Below are 26945 nucleotides of genomic sequence, written 5' to 3'. Positions count from 1 at the left end.
CCGGACTTTGAAACATGCAGAAAGGTCCGGTTTACATGGACAAAGAAACCTGCTTCTTGTTAAAACGATGTCTAGCCAATCAGAAAGCTAGATTACAGAAGCACACTGCACGCTTCTCCTCCAGCATGTTTGTTTACCTCAAAGTCATGTTTTATCTCAGGAGATTTCCCAGTCAACTGGGAAATGTTTGTGTGGCTCATGTGTAGCAAGCGGTTCTTGTCGCGCTGCTGCACACACACTCTGTAGGACCCAAACTGGCCTATGAGTGACCATTTTATCACCACGTGTGCGGTCAGTCGTGATATGGAAATCGTCCGACTATTTCAAAATCCTGACACGTTTACATTAGACATTGTGCATGTGATGTACAATTACTATATATATATATATATATATATAGTAATTATATATATATATTATATATATATAGTATTATATATATATATATATATATATATATATATATATATATATATATATATATATATATATATATATATATATATATATCAGAACTTTTTTCCTGCTCATTTCAAAGGCAGAGGTTCATGATGAAAATGAAAACCAGGGCTTGTTCATCATTTTCTTCTGACCTTACATGTTGCCCGTAAGTGCTCGTTGCATATTTAGTCATGTGAAACATTAAGATGAAGGATCCATAATTTAGAAAGCAACCAAATGTCAATTTTCATGCTCCTTGCTTAGTAAGCATGCAGCAGGACGCATCAAGTCAATCCAGCAGCAACGGGGAACTCACCACGATGGGGAAGGCGTGTGTGTAGTTCTGCTGGAAGTTTCAGCGCTGGAATGATGTAGGAATAAAACACTTTTGTCCTTTTCTTTGTTGCTTAAATGTTACACTTTTAAATTTAGTAATAGGGTAATGAGTTATAAGTGTTTACTAGAGGTCGACCGACATTGGTTTTTCCGTTGCCGATACCGATGTCGATGTGTAGGAGACATGACCAGCCGATGGCCGATATGTGCTGTCGATCTTTTTGGGCCATCTTTTATGGCTGATATTTAGACGTTTCCCAATTTATTTACATGCTAAAATGCTGCTAAAAACATCAGTTAGTGTATAAAATTTCTGAAGCTGAATCAGTTTTTGAACATTGAATTGAACTATTAAATCTTAATTTTGTGCACTGCTCAGTGTTAAAAAGAAGACCTAAATAAAGTGAATCAAACAAATCAATGTTCATGTCTTTTACTCGGCTTTACTAAGGAGGTATGTCGGCTGATGCTGATATATAAAAATGGTTAATATAGGTGCGATATATCAGCCGTCCGAAATATTGTTTTAGCCCTAATGCTGACTTCATAAATCTTAAAGTGTCTTTCCGAAGTTTTCTACTTTCAGAAATGATGTATGGTTCTTCAGGAATTCGTAAATGTGATTGTCTCATCATGTACTGTGATATAATGTAAGCAATACGCCTTTTTTTGCCACGCACGCCCCCTGCTTCACAGAGCTCCGTGCAATAGGAAACTGAGCGCCGACCAGAACTAACCAATAGCGTTAGACCATCGCTCACGTGCTTCAAATTTAAGGAATACCTCGGCTGATGCAGAGTTGATGAACTTTTCACAGACAAGAAAGTCTTTAAAATACAAATATATGAAAACATAACATGACATGAGAATAATATTAGTAAAACAACATGTTTTAGCTCTGTTTGTTGGCTACAGAAGCTTATTTATGAACAGAAACGTGAAGTAGCCACCTTAAAAAAACAGAGCGACAGACTTTTTGTGTGATATGCTTGTCAGCCACTAGATGGTGCCATCGGATAAGAGAAATACTCCGGAAAGAGGCTTTAATTGGACAGACGTTAAAGGCCTTGTCTCTAAATATATGATGTAAATCTCTAGGATGCTCTTTTCAACTGATCAGTTGTCACAGTTTAACTTCTTAGAATCACTTAAGAAATAAAACTTGGTTTATATAAATAAATCAGTGGTGAAGGAAATTGGGAAAACAAAAATTCAGTACATACTTCATGAAACTCGGCATTGGGGCATGTGCTGGTGTTGAGGGCCACATTATCAACAGTTTGTTTATGCTTTTTCTTCATTGATTTTATTATTTTTACCTTTTCTACAGAATGGTGTTTAAAGAAGATCAGGTTTACTGTAATCTTATCAGAACTGTTCCTTTTATGATGGAAACGTGTCAAACTTTGGTTGCATAGACACAAAATATATATTTGAAGTTAAGTTCTTAAAAAATACAGGTATTTGTCAAACCTGTAAAGCAGTGCTTGGTGAGTGGGGTTTTCTTGGAAATGGGCTTTTATCGTGCATATGGTGAATATTTCAGGCACTTGGGAAAGCTGTGATGGGGCCCATATTTGTGTGTGAGCTGTAGAGCAGAGAACACAGTGGATGTGTTTGAATCCATGTCACAAGTCGTTGTCAGTCTAAGAGACAGGCCAGCACTCTGAGGCTTACTCGATTTAAGGTGATACAGGGGCCGGTGTGGCAGCCAGAATTAGGAAAAATGGACTCGTTTTTGTCATGTTAAACCGGGCAAAAGAATCTAATTAGATGGGGGAAAGTGAATGGCAATGGCTTCTTTGTTTAAGACCCCTGTGCAGTCACTTTCCAAGGCCATTGTTCATTGTCCACAATAGCATTAGTTTGTGCTCTTGTTCTGGGATCTTCTTTTTTTCTGACTCTGCAGTCAGCTCCTGTCCGTTCCAGTTTGTCTCGCTTCACCTCCGTGCACCACCAGTGCTCAGGACTGGGTTGAGGAACATGCCCCCCATTCATCATCATAAACCAGCCAAAGCTTCCACTCTTTCTTCACCATCACCTACCATCATCGCCACGTTCCGTTTATTCTGACCAGACCTCTTCTCTACATCAACAAAAGCAATGGGTGCCCCTTTTCTTGTTTATTTCCCTGAGCATTAAAAAAATAGCTGGGGAACTTTTTAAGTAGGATAAAAGGTAACAATAAAGTGTTAAAAACTGAAAATCTGAAATGCAGCAACAGTTTGTGTAAATTCTTCATAAAAATTTCAATTTAACCGATTCAGTATCGCAACACTACATTCTGAGGTATATTTTTTACATCTTTATTGATAATTCAGTACAACTCCCAATTTCATTCTGGACAGAGAAGATGGATGGTTAGAGAGAGGAGTAAAGGAAGCTATCTGTGTCAAATAAGACCTACATGAAACAGAGGAGGAGGCTTCAAGCTTCACCTTTCCAGCACCTACAATGCAGCTCTGAACCTAATACCAAAACAGCTTCAGTCGAGGTAACACCCTCCTGCATCCAATCAAAACAACAATTTTATGTTTATGTTTATTTATTTGGCAGACGCTTTTATCCAAAGCAACTTACAATTTATAACCTATAGGGCATGTTGTGATCTGTGGGGGAAACCGGAGTACCCGGAGGAAACCCACACATGCATGGGGAGAACACGCAACTCCACGCAGAAAGGCCGCAGCCGAGTTTCGAACCTGCAACCTTCGTGCTGCGAGGCAACATTGCTAACCACTGCACCACCATGCAGCCCCATTTTAACACAATAGATCCTAATGACATCATCAGCTCCTCGAGGGGTGGGGGTGTTCATAAGTAGTTTCAGTTCATTAAAAGACAACAGAGAGCTATAGTTTATAGGCGTGGCTCTCCCATATTCTCATCAGAGTTGACAAAGCTTCTCAAATGAGAAGCAAAATGTCCAGTTGCCTTCTTTGAACCCTTCGGATTACCATGACCTGGATGATGGGGAACCTTCATCAACAATTACAAAGCATCTTAATTATGTCTCTTTTTAATTACAGTTTGCCTACCAACCTCTTCCAAAGGTGTAACTTGTTTTGCTTTCTGACTTGTGTCACACAATTTCTTTTAAACACATTCAAACGTCCATCAGCACAATTGTAAGTTCCTGTGGCTCTTGCAAGAAATTGCAACCTTTTGCTAATGTTTTGAGGCCTTCTGGAAACTACCTTGTGAACGCTTTTCACATATTGTCACCAACAGTTGCTACCCGGTTAGATAGAGACTATAGATTTCACGTTTCCTACTCAGAACAGGCTAAAGCAAATATTTTGCCACCCAGGGAGGTCTCGAACCTATAGTGGATTATAAAACACACAGTTGTGGATTTTACAAATGGTTGCTAAAAACAACAAATATTTTCAAAGATTCTAAGTTACAATCCTTCACCAACCAGTTTTCTTTTTACAGTCTAAGATCTAACTTCAGTACATTTAACACCGTTAACGGCTCTCTAACTTAAGAAGGCGCAATAGTGCACGGTGAAAACCGAGGCCAAAGTCACTAGCCTAGGCAATCTTGTGTGCGTTTAAGTGCCCTTTTTTGTTGCAAAGGTCATTCATAACTCCGTCACGCTACTGATGTGCAGTGAGAGATATTGATTGATTAATGCATTAAGTGCTCACAATCCATTAGGTTCTGTGAAAGGGACTGGAGAAAAGACTTCTCTCGCCACGTGTTTTCACCTCTCCCTGTTGTTCAGAGGGCATGATTTTACGCTGGCAAGGTTTAAGGGACAAAAGCTAGAATATGTGCCAAGTAATGCATTTAAAAAAAGATTGGTTCTCATAAGTGTCAGTTCAATTAGTCTGAAACGCTTGACAGGGGATTGCTCCTGCATTAGCCTCCTGCGCATGCTGACCCAAAAAGAACGTGTTTATAATGTTCACCTGCAGCAGAAAATGAGCACAGTTTAGCATGGGAAGAAAAGCCTTTACAATTCTGAGAAAGTGTCTTTTCTGCTTGCAGTGTTCAACAAAATGATGTCTCCTGCCACAGTAGTTAGCATTGATTTAAAGAGTAGCAATGACTTAATCTGATTATGTCAATTCGTTAATTAAATTAGAGCGGACAAAGAGATACGTTCCCCTCCCCAAAAAAGTCCCTCGTAGCTTCTTGGCGTAGGTCCCAACCAGAAGGATCGGTGAGGGGTTTCTATAGTGACGAGGCAAAAAGGGGACCTTCTACTGGCTGTGCCCTGAGCAGGTATGTCTGTGAAAGATGCCTGAGAGTCAGTCATTACCTTCGAAACATGGACTGCATTAGAGATTCATAACAGTGTGCCATCTCTGCACCTTTCATCTGTACCCGGGCCAGCTCCATTAGGATCTTTTATCTTTGTGCTGATGGCTGCTGGTGATAATGGGCTGCCGAGAAATCCCAAAAAGTAAAGGCTCAACTGTATCAGGCCTCCTCCTCCTCCTCTTCTTCAAGGAGAAGAGCATGTCAGCGTACAGTAAAAGACGAATGACCTACAAGAAGCATTTCACGATTTCTTTCTTTTTTTCTGGTTCTCTTCAAAACGTTGGTATTTATTTAATTCTGTAAAAGATGCTTTCTGTTCATCTTTCATCAAATCTTTTTGCATAACTTGAATTAGTGAATTTCTCAGCAGGAAAAGCGTTGGACAGTTCAAAGTTGGAATTACCAAGGCCCCCGTGAAAGTGTTTTAATGATATCCCATGCACAGCCTCATTGAAAATGTTGCTTTTGGGCAGACAAACATGACTTTATAATAGTGTAGTAATTCATGCAAGCCAATGTTTTTCAAATGTTACAATAATTATGAAAAATATTCCTACTTTCCCCCTACATAGCCGCAGCAGTGCAAATCTCATTTCCAAGGCAAAGCGGGGAAGGAACACACTGAATAATCATTGTGTTTAATGCTCTGGTCATAATCCCAGGTTTTATGATGGTTTTCTAATGATTTTCTAATGATGTTAAATATTAGTAGAGTACAGCCGTAATTTGAACACAGCAGTCTTTTCCAGGGCTCTAGCAGCAAACCCGGTTGCAACTAAAATGAATATTGCACCGGGAATGAGATTTAAGGGCCATCCCTTTTGGTGTTTTATTTTGCCGTCTCCCCTTCTGCCATAAATCCTCATCGCCGCGCTCTTGAAACCCCCGCCCTTGTCTGCCTTCCCCAGGTGGGAATACAATTAGGTGCAGGGGCCATTTCATTCAGTGCCATTGTGTGTCCACTGCAGTCATTTGTTGAAAAAATAAATAAATAAATAAATAGTAAAAACAGTAGACTCATGGGAAATATAAAAAACAAGGGCAGCAAAGGGAATGAAATAGAGGAGAAAATAGTGAAGAGATGAGCACAAAGACGCGGAAAAATCGCCAGAGTTGTTGTTGTCAGAGGTGATCTTAACTTTGTTTGTGACGAGTAACAATACTGAGCAAAATATGTATTGGACACAAAGCCTTTGTCTCCTTCCTGTGCCTTTTCAATGAATTACACCTCTCCACCCCCTACCCCAAGCTTTTTAATTAAATGGCTGCAGCTCCATCTCTCTATCCGTAGCTCCCCATTACAGAGGCTAGATAAGGGATTGCTATCTGTAGCATGTTAAGAAAGGCTGCTGGGCAGCCAACCCTCATGAAATTTGTCACAAGATCTCATTTTCCTCATTGCCAGACGTGATGCTTATAATTGATGTGGAGGCAGGAGTAATTTATTGGCCGTCCGCAATTATCATCCGCTTCTAGCAGGGGGATGTGACTGCAATTTCTAAGTCAGTGCATGTGTGTTGTTGTGTGTCCGGGTAGTGTTCGGGGGGGGGGGGGGGGGTGAAGGGGGAGAGGGCGGATGCCATTATATTATATAAATTAACACAAAACATGTTTCTTCCTATTGCATGGTAAAGTGTGTGTGTGTGTGTGTTCCTTCAGAATGCAAATGAATAACTAGCTCTACATGTATATCATAAACAATATGTGGGGTTAATGCAGCTGAATCATTTGAGTGACCAAGACTGTCAGTGCACCAGCTGGACTTTCACACTCAGCCAGGGGGTGGAAAGGCAGAAGCCTGGGGGGTGGGGGGTCAGAGAGGCCAGGCCAGAGGGACAAAGGGGGATGCTGCTGAATCCCATTGTCCACAGCTTCTCCTTATGTCTTTGGGTTTGTTTCTGCGTAGTGACTACAATGATTCCAGCGGATATATTGTCACTAACATGGCTTCTTAAGACTCCCAGACCTAATGCAGAGATTTACCAGATCATTACATATCCTCTCTAAAGTTCACACGATTAGGATTCTGTGAATGCTTCTGTTACTGAACCCCTCACATAGTCTAAGACGTATTTTGTTTGTGTTGTTTAAATACATGATGTACTCAGGCGTCGTAATTTCCCTGTATCTTAAAGGAGACATATGATGCAAAACTCACCTTTTACATCCTCTCGTTCTGAAGCGTGGGTCTCTAATGTCCGCATAAATACTCCAAACATGAAAAAAATCTGATCATTCATTTCCTGTCAGGGTTTGGTTGCAGGAATTAACTGCCTAAAACAAGCCTTTTCAAAATGATCCCATTTGTGACATCACAAACGGGGAAATAAGAATAGAACCATCTCTAACTGAAATAGAGAGAGGTGCTGCTGGAGTGAGGCGGCTGTACTCTGAGCCCCTCCTGGATATCGGAGCTTCTCAGCTTATAGCAGCCTGAAAAGGGGATGAGTAGGCGTGGCCAGGTCCAGCTTGTTTTTTGTTAAGTAACAGAGCCCTGAAACGACTCACTCTGGAATGTACTGAAAATGTGAAGAATGAAAATGCTGAAATAGCTTTTTCCGTGTGTTTGTATAGACCAGGGCTATTCAGTTCTGGGCCTTGAGGGCCGGTATCCAGAAGATTTTAGTGATTCCTCCAATCCAACTCACGAGATTCAGTGGTTGAATCACATGTGCGGCAGCTCATCAGGCTCTAGAGAAGCATGTTAATCACCTGTTGGTGTGTTGAAGCAGGCTAAAACCAAAACGTGCTGGACACCGGCCCTCGAGGCCCAGAATTGAATAGCCCTAGTATAGACCATAGAACTATTAAAAATAACAAAATGCCGCCTTTAAAATGTGTGTTCTAATCAGTTTGTCCACTACAGTTTGTTTAAATGAGTCTTTGTCTCCTCACTCTCGATTACTGATACATTTTTTAAACGAAACACGTTGAATCACTTCTCTACAGCGTCACACATTTGTTATTTCTTCACAAGCTTTACTAGAAATTGCAGATAATTCTTCTACTTTTGCACAGTGAAAATTACCTCCACATCCATCCAAAACCACAAATGTTGTCTCATGTTCCGCTCCTCCTTCTGAGACTTTGATTTGCTCTGCTCTGAACACGAGTCGAGGCTCTCCCTGCACACAGATTTTCCTGTCGCACAGTGGTGATCTCCATGGTCAGAGTGGATTGCTGTCATGCCATGTTGAGGGAGAGAAAGACGAAGAGGGCTGTCACTGGCAGCCTCTCTGAGCACGCTTTAAAATGGAACCTGTTTGTTTTGTATACCTGCACGCCCGTTGTGTGCACTTGCCAAATTAGACTTTCAAATCAAGAAGCCAGTGGGAGACCAAGACTCTAGTTTCTCCTTCCCTTTAATAATCATCCCTGTTTACTCTTCAGGGAGTCATCTTTATATATTTTTTTCCTAAATGCGCCCTCTAAGCAGGCAGAGGGTCTTTAATAAAGCAAGCAGGCAGTGCACCATTTCAACATGTGAATTGCACAGGAGAGAATTGAGAGATGGAAGCAATAGAGGAACACCAGAGGAGGGGGGGTTACCGCTGCTCCCTCCATGCTATTATCTTTATGGCATAGCAAAACATGCTTCAGGCAATCAGCATGAAATTGTTAATTGCTCAGCCCACTTGTGTGCTGCTTGGGGGACAGGGGCGTTCAGGAGGTCCACCGTTGAGCACGTAAGCCAGGGGTGGGCAATCCCAGTCCTCGAGGGCCGCTGTCCAGCAGGTTTTACTTGTTTCTCTGCTTAAACACACCTGGTTTGAATCTACTAGTGATTAACAGGCTGCTGCAGAGCCTGATGAGCTGCTGAACAGGTGATTCATCCAGGAATCAGGTGTGTTGGGGCAGGTAAACAACTTAAACCTGCTGGATAGCAGCCTTCGAGGACCAGCATCACCCACCCCTGACATAAGCGCTGTCCGACTGACTGTCTGCACGTCTGATCTTCCACTCGACATGAAACGCTCCCCGACAAACGAACACCACTCATCTGTTTTAGGAGGGTATCAGTTGCAATGTTCTCATGCTATAGGTAGTGGTATTTATGCACACACTGCAGACATGGAGTGTCAGAGGTAATGCTTGTTAGCTTCGGCCCATAAATAACAGCAATTAGGTTTATTTTTCTGATAATCCAGAGCATCCCTCTTACCTTCGACGAGGAGGCTCCAGGTGGCTCAGAGGAGGAAGTGTAAGACGTCTTTTTAAGAACGAACGCCACCCCTCCTGTAACATGCTCAGTCACAACACAGAGCCCCTCCTCCTTGGCTATCAGTTTTGTTCCTTGTTGGAGGAGAAGGAGAAAGAGCAAGGTTACACGGGCGTCATATTAATGGGCCCTGTCATGCACGTTGATCGTCTTAGGCGTGGAGGAGGATGAGCGCTCGCTAGGTGTTGTCTTCAAATAGGATTTCTGCAAGTGAGACATCCTCGTTGGTTGATATCCCCCTCCGAGCAGCCACTTTCTTATAGAATGATCTGTTATTAGGCAAATGAAGTGCTGTGGGCCCAACGGTAAATCCCTCCACTTTGTCATGGTGTGCTTTCAGTTATCGCACCCTTCTCCCTCATTCATTTCCTGATGTTTTACCCGTTCCTCCGTGTTGTACCAGGCTACCACCGCCTTGCATTTGAAGTCAGCCACCCCTTTTGAGCTCGTGTGACACAGGAAGGATTCCAAGTTGTAACTCGGGGAATTTTTGATCTCAGAAAACACAAGTAAGGATTTGCTCCTGACAGGGATGGAGTTAAGACCTACTTTAAATCTTAGAATTGGATTCTGCCATTGCTTTAGGATTTTCTTTTAATAACAAAAATCTCAAATGCATGACAGCTAAATCTACTCGGGATATATTTATTTCTTTATCGGGATCTTAGTAACAAACTGGATGTAAATAGTTGTTTTTTAGCACAAATTTGAAGACATTTTTTCCTCACTCCTTGTTGAAATGGGTTTATAAACTGCAGCTATTGTTTGTAAGTAAAGTCCCTGTAATGAGCCACTGTGCTTTAAAGATTTTTCAGTTTCACTCTAATCTAAGCTGTCAGTCTTGTATGCAGTAATCCAAAGGATTAAAAAAAACTGTTCTATGAACTTTAGTTTCACGTGGACTTTTTGTCCCATCCATCTGTGATGGAGGAAAAACTCTGGATGATGGTAAGGCGGGTGGATAAGGGGGTGCCCGGCAACTACTAGACAGGAATTGATTGCATTAATTGATATGCCAATATGTAAGCTTGTTACATCCACCATTGCTTAGGATGATGCCTAACAGGTTCAGCTGATCAATGGAACCAATAAAGGCTTCATCCATTAATGAGCAATGTGGTAATTAATGTTATCCCTTAACCAATTACCTCAGGCAGTGCATCTTCAGCAAATGGTCCAACCAGGTTATCTCTGTTTTTCCCACGCAGACGCTTTAGTGCATTCTGAGTTAGCGTGGCTATAAAGCAGCAATCTGTCCCTGAGTATTCACGGCACATTAAAACAAAAGCAACAAAAAACGGAGTGATCGGAAAGGTTATCAAACAAATTAGAGCAGCAGTTTTTTCCTATTTAACAATGTATTGAAATGATACCGCATCATATGTTGTCTCAGTGCTGGAGTGATGGAATCAGCTCAACAAGCCAATTTCAGTTTCTGCCCTAATCCAATTCATGGTGTTTGATTCGAGGATTTTGAGTTCCAGGAGCTGAAACAACGTTGGTTCTGTTTCTCACTTCTATATCAAACCCTCTCAAATCTCCTTGATCTGCTCCAAAATTGCGTCTTTATCTTCTGGATGACAGTGAGATTCCATGCCTCTCTATTACATATGTTATTCCATTCATTCCTGGGCTTGATGTTTGGTAAAGATCAGAGTTTTTAGCATGTTAACACCTTCAAATACCTTGTTTTTTTAAGAGACAACAAATCAGAGTAAACTTCTGCTGATACTTTATGCCTCTATATAAGAAATAAGGCTTAAATAAATATTCATTTACTTTTTTTCCCACCTGGGATAATTCATTGTTCATTTTCTCAGTTCTTCTTGTATTACAATCATGATAATGATAAAATAAAATAGGATTATTATACTTTTCTGCATAATTATCAAGCATGTGCTTTGCTAAAAGTCTGATTTTTCAAAACAATTTAGGTTAAGTCAATAAAAAGGCAGTTTTTTGGGCCCAAATGCTTTCTGTCGGATTTAAGAAATAAACTGTAAGCATTGCTGAAGTTTGTGATTTGGTGTTTTGATGTGATAACCGCAGTATGCATTCTTATAAATGTGCGATGCCAAGATGAACTTCTTGCTGAGTGGAGTCCTTTTATGAAGACGCGGGAAAAGTTCACGTTTCCAAACTGTAGCCTTTCCTACCTCAACAGCCACGGCACAATAGGAAACAGAACTATGCGTGAAATGATGACTTGTTTGTTTAGACAAGCCCTTTAGACCCACATCCAGTTCATCTAATGGGTGTTGCAGGAGTGCAGAAAGGTCCATCTGTCTCCCTGCCCATTATCTGAAGCCTTAATCGGGACTTACAGCAGGGCAGGCTAAATAAACAGTAAGTAAGTTGTCTCGGGTGGAGGAACGTCAATGCCTGCAACTTGCTCGTGCCTTTCCTTTGAATGGTTCCGTATTGACCTCTCAGAACCCCCAGAGAATTCCCTAATTGAAAATTAATATTGAATCAATGCTGCGGGCCATTTGCATATTGATTATAAACATCCAGGAAGGCACCAAGTATGCCTGGGATCAATAGGGCCCTTCTGCAGCAGGCCGAGAGCACTACATCACAAGGCAGCTGCCTGCTCCTGAGGTTAATGACTGTTGCTTGTTAAGAAGCTCTTGTCAGGTAGATTCCAGCTGTGGGGTCCTTTTGCCCAAGCTGGCAGCAAGTGCACGGTCGATGGAGTGCACCTGATAGGGAAGGTAGTTCTTACTGACTCCGACCTCTTCATTACCGTTTTGGGTCACCATCGTTGTTACCATTGCCGCTCTTTTTGTGCGCCATTGTTGCGTGTATATTTTGGCCCTTGCACCTCAATGCTTACCCCTGACTATTCCATAAAACAGAACATTAAATGTGTGTGAATGAGCGCATGTGTGTGTCTGTGTGGAGAGAGGAGGCTGATTAACGATAAAACCAACTACTTCCAGCCGTTCGGGAGAGAAAGAAACAATTTTAGATGGATGAAAATGATGCTCTTTTTATTTGAAATGAAACTTTAGCAACACAAACATGATACACGAGGATCAGAATCTTCTGTTCTGAGGCACAGATTAAGATTCAACGCATACGTTCCGCTCCTAAACTCCTCATAATGGTTTCCACGTGTGGAAAAGATGTTAAGAGGATGAGGCAGGAGAGAAGGGAGCGCGTTAGATAAAAGAGGAGGAAGATGAGGAAAGAGATCTCCATCAAACCCCGTTCTCTGGTAGCTTCAGCAGTGAATCACAGAAGTACCTGTTGGGCTGGTTTAACACTGAAGGCTGGTTAAACTAACGGTTCGATCACAAACTGGGCGATTCTCTGAAGCCGCGGGAGACAGCAGACCTGGTGTGAAGCACATGTTAGAGCAGCTTACCCTGCAGTCTATGAAAGACCAGGCCTGGAATTAATGTCTCTTTGCAGTTTATGTCCACTCTCCCCTTGTTGCAGCCCCCAGCCCCACTCTGCACTGGGAGATAGGCTCTGGTAGCCAAGAATGGAGTGTCGGGCCCAGGAAACCAGGCTGCATCTGATTGCTTCATTACAGGCCCTTTCATTGACTTGGTTGCACTGAACTGATGAACTGAGGCAGTGGACAAGAGCACATAATGGGTAGAAATGAATTCTTATCACAGCCTCCTCAAGAGGCCACCAGTCCTGGCTTGAGCCAACAGAAACCATGGCTGAATGAAGAGGAGGGACCTGTATCTGTGCCTATTCATGAGACGGAGGCAGGACTGAGACTGAGCACATGATGGAGCGTTTGGATGGTGGATCGGTGCACAGGGGAGGGACCACAAGTCCACAGAGAGCCGTATTATTGTAGGCAGCAAGTTTTAATGATTAGTTTAGTGATTAGTGTTTGCTTTCTCCTGCTAACTGACACCCTTGGCATAACATTTTTTTTTCTATTGTTTACTCCAGCAGTCCTCTGGAGACAACCCTTTGCTAGTTAGAGGCCCCGCTTTAGGCCCCGTAGTTGCACCGAAACGCCAGCCGCTGAGATGAATAATTAAATTTGCACCTTATTGGGTTCTCACCCCCGACTCTCCAACCTTTCGCTAATGAGTGAGAAGAGTCTTGTGCAGCGAAGACAATAACCGCACCTATTATAAATACATAAATAAAAATACAAGTAGATAAACATAACAATAACACTAACAACCACACATGCATACGATAAAAATGCAAGATGTGGGTATAGCGTGGCACCAATTTAGCAGCCGTGCAGGTCTCCGTGGGGAGAGGCTGTTAATCCCTGACCGTTCCTGAGAAAGGGTGTGAACTCCCCGGCTCGGACCCACTCATTTCCATAAGTCTGTGCTCAGTCAGCGTTTAACGGAGGAGAAGGCGGCTCGAAACGCTGGCGTTTTATGAATGCTGCAGTTGTGATCTTTGGAACAACTGTGGTACCCTGGAAAAGTTAAAGTCACCTTAAATTATGCTACGCTGTGTCGTCACGATGTCCAGCAAATGTGAGTGAATTAGAAATGAGTGGAGTGGGCTGATAGGCTGATCGGACAGAGAGCTCTGCTCCATCCTCTTCATCCCTGCAGCCATGAAGCCTGCCCACCCCCACCCCCCACTAGTCATACCTGTTCACTCAGCACAAATTGGATGCTGCAAAGCCATTTAATTGGCCTCCCCTTCAGAATCCAAGGACATGTGAAATGTCTCTTTAATATCGCCTCCCCTACGGAGCTGTTCTTGACTGTATTTTTGGAAGAGCGGAGGGGTGTCTTACCGCTTTTGGACATCAGACAGTCTCGGTGCACATCCTGCAGATCTTTTGGCCTGAGTGACTGCTTCTAGGCAGTTGAGGCTTTTCTCTTTTTAGCATAGGGCGCATTTAAAAGACACTTCTGTGCAGTTGGTCGTTTCTGAACAGCTGGCCTCTGTTTTAGCCACATCATCTGTTCCTGTTTTTTTTTTTTTTTACTTTCCTTTCCTGTCTCGTCTTCGCTCTCTCTCTCTCCTGTGGCTCAGCCAAAGATAACTGAGTAGCGGTGTTTGACTGTAATCACTCCAAGTCTCCTTCTCTGGAGAGCAGCACAGCGGGCAGCACAGTTCCACCCCTGTAGGAGGTTCCTGCTCACTTTCTCAGCCTCGCGGCTCCTTCGTGAACAATCAGCCATTCAAAACTTTGCCTCTATACATTTGTTCATAACTTTATGCTGAATGGGTGCACAAATCTAGTCAAATCTGCACTGATCAAACTATGATTTGATGAAGGGACTTGTTCATTTGAACAAAAGAGCAACAAGAATTTTTTAGCCATCTTGTTCTGGTGTCTTTTTAGTGTATTTTTGTTTTTCTAACTACAGTGAAGGCCTTAATTCTGCTAATTAGACTTCCTTTAAAGCGGGCTTGACATCCAAGTGCTGCAGAATAGAAGGATAACTAGGGAATGTGTTGATTCATTGCACCCCACTATCTGGCCCAGATTCTGTTTTGTAATTAGAGCTGTAAGGTGTTATCAAATAAATAAGCAGCGCTGGCAGAATTATGTGATAACAAATTATTGCAGCTAAATAAAGAAGCTGCTAATCGCGTAAGATTATAATTTTCATTTGTCTTTTGAGAGGATGATTCATTATATGCATCAGAAGCCATACGGCTGAATAAAATATCGTCTGAGAAGTATCTGAATGAGGATGGAGTGTTAGAAAAACGTCAGCCGCAAAGTGCGGTGTGTGAGCAGACGTCTGGCTGTGATTTAGTTCTCTAATGTTGATGCACTCTTAATTTTTTATTTATTTATTTTTTATAAGAACAAAAGTGGAACTTTTCAGTGATATTTTATGTGTTTTGGAAGAGTTTCAGTTTGTATCAGCTCTTTATGAAACTCGGGTTTTGATAACGTTGGATTTGTTATAAGATACAGTTTAAAAGCAACCAACACGAGTGGTTTATTACACTTTCTCAACAACTTCACCAGATAAATAGTTAATCTGCAGCTGGCGCTAAAAATTAAAACTAACTGCTCTTAATGTGCCCTCCATAATTGCATAGTGGAGTTGGTAGATTTTTTCCCACATAATTAAAGTGGAAAACAACTTGTCTATTAAGCGTTTATTGGGACTAATATGGTAGACAATTACCATTGCTTTGCTTCTCACCGTGAAAATAAAGATTTCCTGAACTGAAAGGATCCTGAGACTGTAGCTCAGGCTAATTGTTTGGGATCTGGAGCAGATATCTGGTTGTACATCATTTGTAAGGGCTAAATGCTGATCGGTTCGGACGGCCGTTACAAGCCGTGTCCTGGGTGTGTGTTTTTGGGACTGCTCTGCTGCCAGAGAGTCTGATAGCTCCTGAATTATTTATCTATCAGGCTGCTGGACGGTAGTCACGGCGACCTAGGCCCCTTAGTGGTTGTCTGGCGACATCTCCCTTCAACAGCAGCCATTAACAGACAGGGGTAGGGGTGCTAATGAGCAGGGTGCAGTGTGTGTGTGTGTGTGTGTGCACAGGACCACAGTTTCTAACCTTCCAACTCTTTTTTTTTACCACACAGACCCGCCACGCTGAATAAAGACGCAGCATAGATTTGCAAAGATCTGAGTGCAGAACTTTTTAATTAGGTAAAAGAAAAAGATTGGGAGAAAAGATAGAAACAACCACCCGTTTTCCTATTAAGGAGAAATGTCAAGCGCGGTGCCGAGGCAATAGTCTGTGTGCATCCCTTTGTTGTCCTCCCTGACATTGAAGGCTAATTTTTCATGGTTATTTGAACTGGAAAATGAAAGAGAGGTTTGTGATTATTTCCTATAAATGACAACACAATCGCATTACGCTTCAGTACAAACACGGAGGGGATATTGCCTTTTCATATTTCATGTGAACGTAATGGATGGTCTATGCAAAGAGGAGCAGAGAGAAAGACAAATGGCGAAAGAAAGCTCCCTATGTTTGATTTGTGTTAAAAACTCAACAGATAGAAGATTTCTTTTCTCCGATAGGTGGCTGCGCTCTCGGGATACTTTAAAGAGCCTGTGCAGTGTAATCATTGAATATCTTTAGCAATTAACTGTGAGTAACCAACCATTCGCTGGTGAGAAATAAAACTTTCCCTGTGCATCCACTGCGGGATCTGCAAGAAAAATATGCTTCCATGGTTAGGTACCCCCGTGCACCAACTCCATCCATAAATGTATAGGTGTATGATGTAATAAATAGAAATAGGTGCAATAAATGAATATGTATGAAAACACCAGCCCACCATCCTTCACCTTTCTGCACTCCTAACGTGAAAGATTTCTAACTTCTCAGGCCGTACGACCTTTGAGAGCAAACACGTCAATGCTACCCTACATTTTATATTAGAAATGAAATTGATTAGCAAAATTGGTATTCATAACCTTGTTAGATTCTGTTTTATCTCGGCGTACGCTTTCATAAACAAACAGCCGGTCAAGCTCAGGGCTTGGGTTGGAAACGGGGAGGCAGCACGACCACGGAGGAGGACGGCGAATCAGCATACTCTGCTGAGAAGTGTGTTAGTGCGCTTAAAGTTTACAAAGATTGGAGAACTGGTGTGTGTGTGTGTGTGTGTGTGTGTGTGTGTATGTGGGGTTAGCCGATGCCAGCAGGACTCATGTAAATAGGACTCATGTGGGAGCGAGGAGCCGAACTCCTCGCACGTGCATAGGTGCGGGCTGCATACATCCAACCATGGCAACATTGATTTTCTGAGCTAATACCTCCACAGAACGGTCCACAGGCAGATGGAAGCACTACAAAGATATGCAAATGGTGCATTCGATAAATCGACAAACAGAGATCTTTTTCAGACAGTTCACTGTACCGGTCTGCAGTGCCTAAAAGGAGAGATAAACAGATAAGTACCTGTTAATGGACACAGATATACACAAGTGTGCGCACTCAGAGGAACATACAAGGACCTGCCTGCTACCTCAGAAAAGGATCAATAGGAGGATTTCATGTTAAGCAGAGGGGCTTCAAAAAGCACACAAAACAAGTGCTCGGACCATTCAGCTTAAGCTTCTCATCTAAAAAAGTCTATTTTTGTACGTCACACTGTATTTGTTTTTATTTTTTAAGGCTTTCCTCAAGAAAAGCTTTTTGCACTTTATCTTGTGTTTAATTAAAAGAAGAAAAAAAAAATAAAAACCACAACAATCTGTGGGTTTAGTCGTGTTCGGAGCACTTATTAGTTAGATGTGAGACAAAAGCTGCTGGGTGTGTGTCATATATAATAGATGTGGGCTGTCTTGTTAAGCCCAGCAGGCTGTATGTGGCTGCGTCTCTGCGGAGGAAGGCTCTGAAGCTCACTATACCTGGTAATTAAAGAGAGTTTGTGGCAAAAGCCAAACATCAGGAGAGATGAGCTATGAACAAAAGAGCTGTGACAGTTTCAGGTTATGGGATTTTTTTTGTGTGTGTCCCTTTTCGCCAAATGAAAAATCAATACATTTTCCGGGTTATACATATTCAGAACGTCCTCCGCGCTTCCGCCCTGATGGAGAGAGGGATGCATGGGGGTGGGGGGTGGGTGTCGCCTGTCATAACTGTACCATCGCATTTTCCAACCCACTGGTGAATATTTCAGAGTTGATGTGATTGCCCTTCATGACAGTGGTGATGTATTTTATTTATTTATTTTTTTTGCTACCTCTTCAGCTGCCCCTATCCTCCGTTAACACCCCCTCACCCCAACCCCATCCTCTCAGTGCTGTTTGGTTCTTTTGAATCGCCACAAACAAGTGAAGCTATTGTAGTTGGAGTTTGAAGGGGGACAAGGAAGAAAGATGCATTCATAAAAAAAGAGGTTGATGTAAAAGCAGGCAGAAGTGGATGATGATACGCATAAATGCTTGGGGGGGGGGGGGGGGTTGCAGAGAGCGGCAGAGAGGCAGAGTGACTCTTTTGTGCGGGATGATGTCCCTCAGGCGGAGTAGATGGGAGAGTGCTGCCCGGTGATGCTTTTGCCCCTTACTCGGGCTTTTAGCCTCGCGTCCTAGCGGGGAAAAGTACAGCCTGCTTCGTCCATTGTGGACCTAATATGTGTTAGTTAGCAGTCATCATCTTGGGCATTCAGCAAAGTCAGTGTTGTGTGTGTGTGTGTGTGTGTGTGTGTGTGTGTGTGTGTGTGTGTGTGTGTGTGTGTGTGTGTGTGTGTGATGGGGCAGGAGACTGAGCAGTCCCTGAATGCTCAGTCCCTGCGTAGCCACATTAACCTAGATCCTCGTCTCCTTCATCACCCGAGTAAAAACATAAAGACAAAGGAAGTGGAGCAGCGCTCACTCCTTCCACTTTATTTGTAAAGTATCTAAACACGACATTAACAGCAAAAGTATTTCTAATTAGTGTGATTTCCCATGAGGCGACACATTAGGGGAAATATTTTAGACATCACACGATGCTCAAGGATGATTAAGTATCAAGAGCATAAAAATGATCAAATTACCCACTTTAAGTGCTTTTTCCTTCACTTCCCATTATAGTGCAAAACTTATTTTTTTTAAATGCAAGGGAGGATCTAATTAAGTGTTGCTCAAACGACCTGTGGTCCTGTGTGATGAGCGGGCACCAGCGGGGGCAGCCGACACGGTTCTGAGGCAGTTTGGGTTATCAGAGCTGTTTGTGATTAACTTGCTGTTCAAAGTTTTTTTTTCTTCCGTTATTAGCTTCCTTACCCCTCCTCCCCTCTTCCTCTATCCTTGTTTCTCCTGCCCGGAGCCCCGTGGAGACACAAAGTATTCATTCACATTTAGATCCTGAGGTCACAGCAGGGCCAGCAGGGAGAGGCCAGCGAGTATCCCGTAGACGGGTCAGGAATCTAACACGTAACTCCGACCAGGAGCGCCGCTGAGGCGTCTTCCCTTTTAAACGTGTGTGGGAGAGAGTGGGTGTGAGGAGCCTGCGTGAGTCCAGATAAATAAGGGCTTTCATCTTCTGTGAACAAGTTGTACATTTTTTCATCAAAATTTATTAAAACTTTCATTTCTTTGAAATATCATTAATTGCAGTTAGAATGTTCTCACACAGAATGCTCCGCTAACCATTTAGGATGTTTTTATTTCATTTCCACGTGACATGTCCATTTTTATTTCCATTTTAATTCAGCTTTAAGGATCATAATGCAGTGGCCATTATTGTTTCTGATAGCGTGGCGCTGTGGGTTTATGGGATGCTCATAAGCAAAAGCCCATTCTGTCTCCGGCTACGTTGTGGGCATGTTGTCGCTCAGATGTGGCTTCAGGAGGTGCCGCTTGTGTCTCAGAGCGTCTGTGCTGATAGCAAGAGCTCCGAGCGTTCTCCTGTATGTTCTCCTCTTTTAGGAAGGTGGGGGTGCCAAAGGGGTGGGTGGAGGGGTGGTGGTCCTGCATATGGGGTGCAGAGGTGCTGATATGAGGAGCGGACAATGCATGAAAGCCCTCAGCATGGGTCCTGTGTCTCATTGTCCCATGCTACCCTCCTGTCACTTTCATTTTGCACCCTCCTGTCCAGAGTCAGGCCAACTTTGATACAGGGGGGGGGGGGGGGGGGGGGCTGCTGCAAAGGATGACGGAGGGGTGGGGTGTCTAAAAGAAGATGTAGGCGAGAAAGATGGAGTCTGTGGAGTGTGAAATAAGATTGCTTTTTATCCGACAGCACAGCGCTAAAGAAAAGGAAGCCGTCCAGGCCGGGATAAAGCAGGGGGAGCACACCTCCACCATTTACAGTGCGACCCTCTGACACCTGGTTAAAAATGACAACAGCCGCCTCAGTAATGAGAGTAATGAGAGCTCAGACGCAGAAGCTGCACACAGGAGTCCAGAGAGGAGCAGAGCTCGACCCTCTTTGCTGATGCTCGAGAGCCAGAGAGAGGGAGAAACTCGGCTCGGCCCCCGCAGCCGTCCTCCAGGACACCCGGAGCTGTGTCGGTGACTGAGAACTGAGTATGCAACAACAACTCAGCTGACTGTTTGTGAAACACGGGAGCCATTTCCAGGTGGGACTGCCATCCTGAGCTTTAAGAAGGCAGTTACCAACATGCACAGCTGAGGTCGAGGACGGAGGAGGAGCCTGACCCACTGAAAGATATCCAGAGTGACGATTATTACTTGCTGCTGCTCTTCTCTACAGTCTGAGAAGGAATACAGGAAAGTGCAGCGGTTACCATCAATTATTTATCAGGCCGTTTGTGCTTGTCAGTCTGATTAGCATTAGTGTAATCACTGCTCTTCGGGGGGAAAAGGAAGACCGCTCTCTCTCTCTCTCTCATCTGAAGGTAATCTTTCCATTTTCAGTGTCTCATCTTCACCGGACAGCTTTTGCTTAGCATCTGCTTTTGTCATCTCCACATATTTCTCTCACCCCCTTCCCCCCGCTTGTGTTTCTATCTGATGCTGCTCGGCCCCTTCCTCCCCCACCATCCCTGCACCTCATTAATGTGTGTGAGCAAGTAGCTCTCTCCCGGTTTGTATAGAGTGACACCTATGGGTGTGATTAGGCCTTTGCACTCACTGGGAAAAAGAAATCATGAGGAGAAAGACTGCTGAGCGTCTAGCAGTGCGTGCGTGCGTGCGTGTGTGTGCGCGCGCGCGTGTGTGTGTGTGTGTGTGTGTGTGTGTGTGTGTGTGTGTGTGTGTGATGCTGGACGAGAGAGCACTGGAGCTGTCCCTGCTGATTGACTGGCAGAGCAGAGCTCAGAACAGATGAGTTTAATCTCTGTCGTTTATTCAGCTCGCATGATTAGATTAATGAAACCGATTCATCTCGTTGTATTAGAACGGGTTAATGAAGACAATTAATTAGAAGACAACCTTCAGGCTATTGTCCTTTACATCCCTCATATTTGAGTTAGAAAGCGGCCCGCTGCCGTAGCTCTGAGTGTTTTCTGTTTCGGGACACTCTCTTCTATTTGCATCCTACTCTCAGGCTACTCGTGACCTTTCATTAATTATGGTCAGCCTTGCTTTAATCGTGCTGTGATAGTGTTGTAGCAGGAACAAGAAATGCCACTTAAAGATGTGAGCGTGCTCCTGGAATCAGGTTTTTCTGCATAAATTATGCATTGAGCTAAAACTGTTATCGTCGATTAAACGTCTTGGTGAAAAACTAAAGACAATAAAAACATATCCGTGGTTATATGTGGATGTAAATGGTTTTGCGGTGGATTTGGGGGATGTTAAACAGCTTTGGAGTCTTGGCTGTCTATCATAGAAAGTGTATTGATGGGTGGGTAGGGAATTAGTCTCTCTACGTGTGTCACACAACTGAGAAATGATACCTTGCCCTGTTTTTTAAGGTGAAAAAATTTACCTGGGGATTATTTTGTAATCTGAGCACCTCTGCAGCTGTACAGTATCCTAATTCTTGCACAGCTGCAGAGATTTGTGGAGTCAGTAGTTAGATGGGATTTTATGACTTTTTTCCCCTTCTTTTCAGTGCTTAGTGTCTAAAACTGGCTGCACTGCATAAAACGTATTCATTAGGATAAAAATGGTTAAAATAAAAGAATACAATCTATGTGTGAGCGATCTAAAAGGTGCAAATACAAGATTTGTGATTTAGCACACTTTTAAGCATCTTTATTTAATCTCTGGATTATTGGATTGGCATTTAGTCGTATTGCTTAACAACAAAATCCATTCACCTATCGGTTTACCCAGACAGCTGTTTACCAGTGCAGGAAGTGGAGAGGCTTCTTCTGCCTGGCAGGACATGCAAACGATTGTTCCCTCGGTAAACTAGAATTTGATTCTTCAGTTATTTTATGAGCAGATGTTGTGTGTGATCTACTGAAGGCCTGACAGGCAAGCAGAAAATAACAAAGGTGGGAGAGTTTTTAGGGTGCCCCGTTCTCTAAATGTGAGGCAGAGTGAAACAGCTTTTTGAGGGGAGAGAAATAAAAAGATTGAATGAGCCGTTTACTCCAATCATGTGTAAAAGTATTAAAAATGTCATCATGGTTGAGTTTTATAATGCAGGGACTAAGATGAGAGGTTTTAGTTGTGTTGTTTGTTTTCCATCTTCACAGTCACCCACTCTCCAGGTCTTCATACTGATGGTGATCATGTGTTTGTAGCTTTGGTGCATCCAGTCAGTCGGTGCAATCGCTGCAATGCCTCCAAATCTGCAACCGAACAAATAAAAACAAACACCTAAACAAGATTTGTCTATTGGTGTTTTTCGTTCATCAACATGGCCTACATATATGAGTTTGACAATAAGGTGAATGTATTCAGCGTTTTATGACAGAAACAATAAACAGGGAGTGGTGTGTGTGTGTGTGTGTGTGTGTGGGGGGGGGGGTGTTAAGGTAACGTCATAAAAGCCGTTTTGGCTCTGGCTCGTCGTGAAGGGAGCTGGATGTGTGATGACTGCAGGGCTGAATACTTGAACAGGATATTTCAGCAGCTGTTGTAGTTTTGTCAATACATCAATAGCTCAAAGAGTAGAGACCAAAGCATGAAAGCATTTTCAACAGAGCATTTAAGTACATTTGCTGAGAATTAGCTGACTTGTGTAATAACTGATAGAGTCTATTGACTGCGGCCTAGTTTACTGTTGTCAAATCAATGTGACTGCATGCAAGTCTCTATACTTTTAAACAAACTTCACCGGCAGAGGGGGTGTTCAGGGGGCACAGGAGGGAAATAAACATGATTGATGTGCTTTTTATTATCTGTTTTTGCCATCTTTTCCTCTGTGTGTTACTTACAAATGGCGTTATTGGATATCCATTGTTTGGACTTCGATGCTCCTAAATGGCCTGATCTATCGAGCTGAGGCTTTTAAGGTGGTTACAGGGGATTTCTGCCTTTGACTTGGCATAAAAACACAATGAATTGTGGGGCTGAAAGTTTTAAATATTTATGACTTTTTTAATAGTAGGATGACAGAAGTGAAATGGAGTTATTGGTATTTGTAAATAATCCAGCAGATTGCAGCAGGGGATGTTATGGTGACATGTTGTGTGAGAGAAAAGGAATGGGGACTGGTGTGTTTTTATTTAATTGTTTTTAAGTTGCACAATTATTTTTCCATCTAACTACTTCAGGCTGTGTGTGTGTGTGTGTGTGTGTGTGTGTGTGTGTGTGTGTGTGTGTGTGTGTGTGTGTGTGTGTGTGTGTGTGTGTGTGTGTGCGTGTGTGTGTGTGTGTGTATGTGTGTGTGTGTGTGTGTTTTGCTGCCCCCCTGCAGTATAAGAGCTGTACTAAAGAGAAGCAGATCGTTCTGTGACGGTTTTGAGGCTGTTTGCTATTAATAAAAGATGAATCAGGCTCTTTTCATATATTCAGGTGTTTTTCTAATTTCCCACATGTGAGCGAATCTCCCTACGTGATTAGTTCGTACCGGACAGAGAGCAGAAATCCCTCTTTGTCTGCTAACCTTGTAACTGTGTGTCAGCAAATGTAATTGTTGTAAGCTCCTATAGAAAAAAATGCTGCCGTCCCTTTAAGTGCTTCCACCAATTCTGATGGCGTGTTGATTTACATATCCCGTTCTCCCTCCCCCCCTACAGGAGAGCTGAGCGAGGATGTGGAGGCTGCTAGTGAGACCACCACAGACCAGGAGGACCAAACCAAAGACAGAGAAAGTGGGGGGGAGAAGGAGCTCACCAAAGGGACAGGTAAGGCCAATATTTACACACACACACACACACACACACACACACACACACACACACACACACACACACACACACACACACACACACACACACACACACACACACACACACACACACACACACACACACACACACACACATTTAGGGGGCTTTATTCAAGGGATTATGGCCTAACAGTAGTATAAACAACAGGCCTTTTGTACAGTTTAATCCCACCTATTTAAAAATTCAAACCTTTATTGAAATATTAAAAACATTTTTTAAACTTTCGTGTTTACTTCACACTTACAAGATTCACTTTCAGGTTTCCAGACATTAAAGTTCAACGTGAAAAGTTGAGTCAGAACAAACTGTCATACGTCGTGTGTGTGCAGCTCACACGTGACACGTGTTTTGTCTTCGCTCAGTAGATGGGCAGGGCCTGTGTGTGCATCTCCAACCATGCACATGTGCACACACACACGTTACTTTTTTCCACACAAGCAGAGTTTGACCCAAACAGCACATGCATGTTTCATTTCATCTGATTACAATAGTTTTTGGGGTCTTTCTTGATGTTTGTGGGTGTTTGAAAGGAAAAAACGTAAGGCGTGAATATCAGAACAAGGTTTCCCTTGGAGTAATTTGGGACAGATTTTAGTTTTCAGTGTTTTTTTTTTCAGTATTATTATTATTATTATAAGCTTGCTTTACAATTTCTTAAAGAAATCACATGCAGAGCAGATAACTAAATAGATCTTTTATGTGTTCTCTAATAGCTTAATGAAATGATCATACCCATCATGCTGTGGCCACAGTTTAAACCTCACACCCTGTGTGGGTGTTTGAGTCTTGCTGCAGCTGCTGGAGGCCTTGCAGATCTGCTCTGATAGAAGAAAAGTCCATTTTTTGCAGGGTTTCGAGTTAGAGACAGAAATGCAATACAATCAGTTAAATTGTAGTTGGAATCACTCTAATTTGGTGCATGTTTGAGATGTTGGGTCATGCGGGGCATGAAACTTAAATCCTAATGTCTCACATTTCTTGCATATTTCTTTCTCAGTCATGGAAACTAAATTAAGAACGGTTCCAGACAGTATCTAGATGCCCACGGTGACTTGAACTATTCATCTAAAGAAAATTTTTTGCACTTTTTTTAACACAACAGCTACGTAGGTCCTGTGGCTCAAGCTAAAATTAGAACATATTGAGACATTAAAATAAAAAAAACCTTACAAAATGTTTGCTGCATTTAACGGCAACAGTTTCGGCCAAGCCAGAATCTGTATTTAACGGATAATTGTTTTATTTTTGTCAGTTTTATGTTTGGCTCTCCGAGTATTATGAATGTTACAGCTACTAGCTAATCGTCAGAACAAGCTAAGTCGAACACAAACGCGCTCAAGGAGCCCTCAGCCCTCCCCTCGGGTATATTCACTGGTTCCACAGGAAACCCACATTGCCAGAGGAAACGAGGAAGTGCTAAACACCATTCACCATTTTCTAGGTTCAAATATCTTTCTGGCACTCTGGTAGTTTGTCCTAAAGTTGAAATGGTAGCAGCCGGCTGTTTCTCGTTCTCTGATATTATTGAGCGGAGAACCTCTCACGCCAGATGTGTCCTGTTGCTAAATACGCAACTGTGGTTCGGGGAGACTGACAACCGGATGGTCCAATAGGTGCTTCAGGTCCGAAAACAAGTTCAATCTCGACAATTTTTTTATAATTACACTGTTGGAACGTTGTTAAAAGACATGAAAAAATGTTTTCAGCTCATTTGTTTCCCTAAATTGCTCTAGCAGCTTTAAATGACAGCAGCTGCTGCTGTGTATCTACATCTGTACATCCCATAAACATGAAGATGATGCATCAGGTTCCCTGGCATCAAAAAGAAGCTCTAAGTACTTTAACACTGAAGTGTTTTTTTTTATTATAAAATTATTTGTTTCTGCAAATTACAAGTAGTGAAAACACAAAACTTCATCATATGAGAGGCTAGCTTAATTTGCAGCTATTGTGTGTGTGTGTGTGTGTGTGTGTGCGTGCGTGCGTGCGTGCGTGCGCGCGCGCGCGTGTGTGTGTGTGTGTGTGTGTGTGTGTGTGTGTGTGTGTGCGTGCAGCATTGCATCAATGGTAAAGTTTTGTTTACTAATTCAGAGTTTTGAAGCACAGTAAACGAAACATAGCTTCATTTTTCTTTTTTTACGCTCAATTGACTCCATGTTAACGAAGACGATGCTGGCAGCTCATAAATCTCCTATTCAATGGAACAGATTTCTGATGATAATGACACTGAACACTGGCATTAGCGGGCCTGTCACGTGTCTGGTGTCTTGTGTTACTGCGGGATGTTTTGATTTACACTAGTCAGGTTAAAAGCTGCAAAACAATTTGCACCTTTTGCATAGCAAAGTTTTCATAAAGTACTGGGGGGTTGGGGGGGGGAAGAAAAGAAAAAACTTCATCAGAGTGTTTGAAGCCTAGCCTTTGTAAAACGTCTTTGATATTTGAACTTCTATTTTAAATGAGGCTGAGTTGTTTGTGCTCTTTGAAAGGGCGACACTCCTCTTTGATGGAAGAAATAATGATATGCATGTCTGACTGAATATGGCTAAAAGTATGTTTTAGCACATCAAAATAAAGCACTTTAAAAAGCATTAAAATGAGCTGGCCGATTAATAATTCACTCATACCTGTGGTGCACAGGAAGACGACTCCTTGCATTAGGATTCCTCCTTTTTGAAAGGCATGCAATTTGATACAAGCATATTCAGTTTCTTTCCTCCCTTCTGTCAGTCACTAATCAGCAAATAAGTGTGTTTCCGTGTTTTCACAAAGGAAATATGTGCTTGCATATGAAAAATTTACAGCTTCCCAGCAGCTTATTAGAAACGCTTAGTTAAAAATAGCATTGCATTAGGGAACCAGGTCTGAAGTTCTGTTTGATGTCAGAGGAAGGGTGGCTGGGTGGGGCGGCGCGGTGGGTTCAAGGCTGTGTTGTCAGTGAAAGTCGACAGCTTTAGTTTAACAGAACCATCTGTTTCTTTGCTCCAAACTTTCGGCGATTGACAAACACAATGACCATTCAGAGCAGATGCAGAAGACCTGTCTTGTTGGTTG

General features: G+C 42.6%; 1 protein-coding gene across 5 annotated transcripts in view; it reads left to right on the top strand.

The window, feature by feature from the left end:
• The window catches only part of zfhx3b (zinc finger homeobox 3b), a 250778-nt gene that overhangs the window by 196958 nt on the left and 26875 nt on the right, over positions 1-26945 (top strand). For all 5 annotated transcript variants that reach the window (XM_070554993.1, XM_070554992.1, XM_070554995.1 and 2 more), the window contains one exon: positions 23739-23846. In XM_070554993.1, coding sequence (XP_070411094.1) covers positions 23739-23846 — 108 coding nt within the window. The remainder of the gene's footprint in view (positions 1-23738; positions 23847-26945) is intronic.

This window comes from Nothobranchius furzeri, chromosome 9 (genome assembly GCF_043380555.1).
Source record: "Nothobranchius furzeri strain GRZ-AD chromosome 9, NfurGRZ-RIMD1, whole genome shotgun sequence".
Lineage (NCBI taxonomy): Eukaryota > Metazoa > Chordata > Actinopteri > Cyprinodontiformes > Nothobranchiidae > Nothobranchius > Nothobranchius furzeri.
The sequence above is the reverse complement of the archived record's forward strand: the minus strand, read 5'-3'. Positions and strand labels throughout refer to the sequence as shown.